Source organism: Salvelinus namaycush, chromosome 22 (genome assembly GCF_016432855.1).
Source record: "Salvelinus namaycush isolate Seneca chromosome 22, SaNama_1.0, whole genome shotgun sequence".
Lineage (NCBI taxonomy): Eukaryota > Metazoa > Chordata > Actinopteri > Salmoniformes > Salmonidae > Salvelinus > Salvelinus namaycush.
The window spans coordinates 16,670,679-16,676,678 of NC_052328.1; the positions used below are offsets into that span (position 1 = coordinate 16,670,679).

Below are 6,000 nucleotides of genomic sequence, written 5' to 3' on the forward strand. Positions count from 1 at the left end.
TCATCGGACGATTTCTTAAAATGTATTTGTAATAATGACAATTACAACAATACTGAATGAACACTTCTTTTAACTTAATATAATACATCAATAAAATCAATTTAGCCTCAAATAAATAATGAAACATGTTCAATTTGGTTTAAATAATGCAAAAACAAAGTGTTGGAGAAGAAAGTAAAAGTGCAATATGTGCCATGTAAGAAAGCTAACGTTTAAGTTCCTTGTTCAGAACATGAGAACATATGAAAGCTGGTGGTACCTTTTAACATGAGACATCAATATTCCAAGGTAAGAGGTTTTAGGTTGTAGTTAATATAGTATTTATAGGACTATTTCTCTCTATACCATTTGTATTCCATATACCTTTGACTATTGGATATTCTTATAGGCACTTTAGTATTGCCAGTGTAACAGTATAGCTTCCGTCCCTCTCCTCGCTCCTACCTGGGCTCGAACCAGGAACACATCGACAACAGCCACCCTCGAAGCATTGTTACCCATCGCTCCACGAAAGCCGCGGCCCTTGCAGAGCAAGGGGAACAACTACTCCAAGTCTCAGAGCGAGTGACGTTTGAAACGCTATTAGCGAGCACCCCGATAGCTAGCTAGCCATTTCACATCGGTTACACCAGCCTAATCTCGGGAGTTGATAGGCTTGAAGTCATAAACAGCGCAATGCTTGAAGCACAGTGAAGAGCTGCTGGCAAAACGCACGAAAGTGCTGTTTGAATGAATACTTACGAGCCTGCTGCTGCCTACCATTGCTCAGTCAGACTGCTCTATCAAATATCAAATCATAGACTTAATTATAACATAACACACAGAGATACGAGCCTTTGGTCATTAATATGGTCGAATCCGGAAACTATCATTTTGAAAACAAAACATTTATTATTTCAGTGAAATACAGAACCGTTCCTTATTTTATCTAACGGGTGGCATCCCTAAGTCTAAATATTGCTGTTACATTGTACAACCTTCAATGTTATGTCATAATTACGTAAAATTATGGCAAATTAGTTCGCAAAGAGCCAGGCGGCCCAAACCGTTGCATATACCCTGACTCTGCGTGCAATGAACGCAAGAGAAGTGACACAATTTCACCTGGTTAATATTGCCTGCTAACCTGGATTTCTTTTAGCTAAATATGCAGGTTTAAAAATATTTACTTCTGTGTATTGATTTTAAGAAAGGCATTGCTTTTTATGGTTAGGTACACGTTTGAGCAACGACAGTCCTTTTTCCGCGAATGCGCACCGCATCGATTATATGCAATGCAGGACACGTTAGATAAACAAGTAATATCATCAACCATGTGTAGTTAACTAGTGATTATGATTGATTGATTGTTTTTTATAAGATAAGTTTAATGCTAGCTAGCAACTTACCTTGGCTTCTACTGCATTCGCGTAACAGGCAGGCTCCGCGTGGAGTGCAATGAGAGGCAGGTGGTTAGAGCGTTGGACTAGTTAACTGTAAGGTTGCAAGATTGAATCCCCGAGCTAACAAGGTTAAAATCTGTTGTTCTGCCCCTGAACAAGGCAGTTAACCCACCGTTCCTAGGCCGTCATTGAAAATAAGAATTTGTTCTTAACTGACTTGCCTAGTTAAATAAAGGTGTAAAAAAAATATATAATAATAAAAATAAAACTTTTATTTATTTATTTATTTATTTATATATATATATATATATATATATATATATATATATATATATATATATATATATATATATATATATATATATATATATATATATTTTTTTTTTTTAATCGGCCAAATCGGTGTCCAAAAATTGGCCATTCCGATTAATCGGTCGACCTCTAGTTTGAAGTGCATTTCACTTCAAAGGCTAGAACATGTAACAATATAACATTTAGCTGGAATTGTGCTATTCTAACAATCAAAGCAAAGGAATATGACAGGAGTAATTATGCTGTACAGAAGGCTGTATAGAGAAGTTTTGGCGTTCCAATGTGGCTATCGCTGCAGTTCCAGCACACCAGCATGACCCTTCCAGACATAACACAGACGAACCACCTGCATGTGCCATGTAATTGAGGCCACAAATGCTGAGCCCAGTAAGTGCTGTCACAACATTTGTGACAAGCTGACTGGGTCAAAAGAAGCACTAACAAGAACCTCAACGATAGCAACTTCTGTAGGTGATAGGCTAACATGCGGACCAGACCGGACACGTCGCGTGTGCGAGCGTCGCAAAATAAATTTAGAAATCCATGTTATTGAATTATTGCACACACACTGCTCACGCACGCCAACGAGCGTCTGCGACGCCAAGGGCTAAAATAGAACTCATTCCTATTTCTGACGCAGATCTCGCTGCAAGTCCTGCCTCTCCCATCTCCTCATTGGTTTATAGAAGCAGGTACCCACGTGCCATCTCCTCATTGGTTATACCCACGTGGGTGATTGAAAGACTAACTGTTTTGCCGGTAGTCGTGGTAATACAATGAAATGTTTAGATGCGATCACCACATAAGTTAAACGATGAAAAAGCCTGGAAGGAGGAGAGATGACTAGAAACGATTCGGTTGGCCGTTTTATGTGTGGAGTAATTGTCGGAGTAGAGGTCCTTGTGCATTTCAGGTAAAATAACAACTCAATGTTTATATCCCAGGACGAATTAGCTAGCAACAGCAAGCTAGCTAAATAGGACAAATTAACGTTAGCTAGCAAGCGCAAGCTAACTAGCTGAATTGCCATACATGTTTAATGCTTTTCAACCTGTCCCCAAATTAATGTCATTGGTTGAGAGTTTGTTTTGATATTTTAACCTGCGTGTCTTGATCGCGTTTGGTGTGGGGGGGCAAAATAAATGTATGCACGATGGCGCACGCGCGCAACCGGTTTGGGTTCCGTGTAAGGCTTACCCTTTCAGCATAATTCAATAGATTTGTTTTCCACATCTAGAAATAGCCTAGATTCATTTAACATTCAGGATTAGTCATGTTGAAAGCTAACACTTAGAGATTTTCTGGTACTTTTGTATACTTTTTAACCAGTAGTTCTTAAAGTAGCACTCACCAAAAATTGCATACATATGTGCAGATACAGTATGTGCATCACATCATTGCTCTCTCGCTCTGCAATATGTGCATCTTGCCAACTGTCACTCAAATGGCAAGGTGCTGAAGCTCATTGGTTAGAACTCGAATTGCTAGGGGGCCGGCCAACGTGGGGGAAAATGTAGGCAAAATGGCACAGCACAGCTTCCAGAAAAACAGTCGCTTTCAAACTAGGGATTTCGGGGATAATTGAGGTATTAGCAGTATTTCTGCTAATAGATTATGCATTTATGAACTACACATTGACACATCCAGCCCAAAGCGGGAGGTTTAAATATACTTAGTAGTCACCAAAGTTCGAGAGCATGTCTTTAACATTAAGTTGCTCTTATAACTGAGAAGTTAGAATGTACTACAGTAACATATTAGCAAGGAAATATATTATTAGTTAAATTGTTAAATCTAGGCTGTGTGACATCAGGTCTGTGTTAATACGTCCATAGAAAAGAAGTATACTTTCAGGCCTAGTTAAATCTACATTGGTGTTTTTTGCCTTGAGCGAGTGCAACCAAATACAAAAGTGATGGTGAACACTTCCAGCAAATAATCCGTCTGCAAAAGGGTACCTGACTAATGTGACAGAGTCTAAAAGAAATGAGGTGACAAGATGCTGGACATGCATTCATGTTACTAACAGGTAAGTACTAGAAAGCTTTCTGTCTTTCAGTTTTAGTGTTGGCAAAGTGTTTAACTGTGACTATTTCACACCAGGTTGTGGTCATTTCAAAATGTTCTCAATGTAGTGACAGGGGGCACTCCTCTGTCTCAGAAGGATCAACACTATCCTTTATCATTTCTTAGGTTTGCAACTATGATGTCCCTCAATGGCTTCCTTTGCAACAGGTGCCGTCCCATGTCTCAACACTGTATACTACCACACTGCCTACTGACAGTCGGTAGGCCTATACCCTGACAGTTGAAAAAAATTAAAGACTGCATGTTTGTCATCATTTAACCTTTCGCTGCAACCTGGACTTAACAAAGTTGCTAATTATCTACAATGCTAAAGTTGTCCATGATGTGACTCAAACAAAACCTTTGGGATGCTGGACACACGTTGCACGCCCCCCAAACAAACTCAGTCCTTTCATTTTGGCTAAGTAACCTTCGGTTTTATGTAACCATACCAAACAAAACATATCATACTCATTTCAGTTTCACAGATATACTCTGTTACATCTAGTCTGAGGCCAGGCTGTTCAATAACGTGGTGGACAATTTCAACCTAAAAAAAATATCTACAAGGTTGCATTGGGATAGAAGGCCTAAGCAGAGCCTTCAATTTAGCCAAATAGAAGGCTATATGGCTATGTGTTTTGACCCATTTGGAGTCCAAATGTGCATCTTACAGATCTTGGAAGCTATCAAAATAATAGTTGGGCTGTTAGTTGGGCCACTTTCCCTTGTCCTTAAATCAGCTTGAAATGTTGATGATACACATCTCTGACCATCTCTTGGTAGGCCTACTGACTTGCATTGACCTAAATAAATATAAAAGTGGTAGACTAGGTGCAAGTTTTACCTGATTTTGTAATTTGGCAAGGTGTGTTTCTTCTTGATGATTCTTTTCAGCTGGTTGACAATGATTGAGGTGAGCTGGGGCAAGGGCCTTCCCTCGAACTGTGACTTCACCTCGAAGTCTATCAGTGGGTCCTCAAGGAACGCGAAGGACCAGTGCGTAAAAGGCATGCGAGTGAACTGCAGCTTCAGTCTTCCAACCACACGCGTCATTTTTACGAACAGGTATGCTGACTTCCCAAAAACAAGGTCTACATCAATTGCTAGATGGAACCCGCCATTATATTCAAGGTCCACCTCGAAATTGAGTTCCTCGGGCATGCCGTCTTCATTTAAACTCACTGGCTTCATAAGTTTGGCCGTTTTAAACACGGGCAAAGAATTACCAAGGGAGATATCCCTGAGACTGAGTCCCTCCAACAGCCGACCAGCTGTCTTGGTTTGTAATAGCTCCTCGAACTCCACCTTGAACTTTTTGGTCAGCCAGTGCCTAACGACGGGAGTGTCGCGGAGTTCTCTGAATAGGAACAAAAAGATAGCATTTAGAAAATTGCACGTCTCCGGTTTGGAGGTGTGGAGGGGCTCACTTTGACAAGGCGGTGACGGTTGTTGTTTAGGGCTACTGCTGGTGGCAGCCGCTTCCTGATGCCTGGGAGTGATGGCCTCTTGCTGTTTGGGTGCAGCGGATGATGTGTTGTCTTGTTGCTGCTGGCCTGATTCTGCATGTTGGTTATTAAAGTAATCCTTCAATGCGGGATCAGGCACTGCTTTGACATATTGGACTGTCCTGGCTATAGGCTCGGGGCTTCTCCGGTAAAGCAGTAAGAACTGTAATACCAATGTAATGAGTGCTCCAGATAATGCGGAAATGACTATCAAGTAAATCATTTCGAGCAGTGTCCCCTCTCCCTGTTTCCGCGTTAAAATGTTTTCATATTCCGACGTTTAACCGTCTTAACAATGCAAGTTCCACCTGGTCGCTCACAAAGCTGCCATATCATCTGCCTCTTCCCTGATCAGCGGCTCGTCAGCAACACTAAAAAAGTACTTCCGGGTCACGGAATTTCGGAAATGTTCAAAATGAAAGTCCCCACATAATAGTAGGAAAGCATCATTAACCTATATGTATTCATGAAGTATGAAAAAAATAATTGTCTAAACATTAACAATGATTAATATGTGTTCATATTTAAGTTGCATGCATTAAATCTGTGTTTTAAAACAATGTTCCAGGATCAAGGTGCCTGGACACTAGATCGTACAACTACAGTGGTACAGATGTAAAAGTGGGGTGTGGAGTACTCAGTAGGGTCTGTATATTATATATATATATATATATATATATATATATATATATATATATTATTTCCCCCAAAATTGACCAAGCAAAAATTAA

At 40.2% G+C, this 6,000-nt stretch overlaps 1 protein-coding gene across 1 annotated transcript in view; it reads right to left on the minus strand.

Moving 5' to 3' along the window:
• The window catches only part of LOC120017615 (PDZ domain-containing protein 8-like), a 73,781-nt gene extending 68,170 nt beyond the window's left edge, over positions 1-5,611 (minus strand). The window contains exon 1 of the mRNA XM_038960499.1: positions 4,609-5,611. Coding sequence (XP_038816427.1) covers positions 4,609-5,492 — 884 coding nt within the window. The 5' untranslated portion in view covers positions 5,493-5,611. The remainder of the gene's footprint in view (positions 1-4,608) is intronic.
• Between the last annotated feature and the right edge of the window lie 389 nt (positions 5,612-6,000).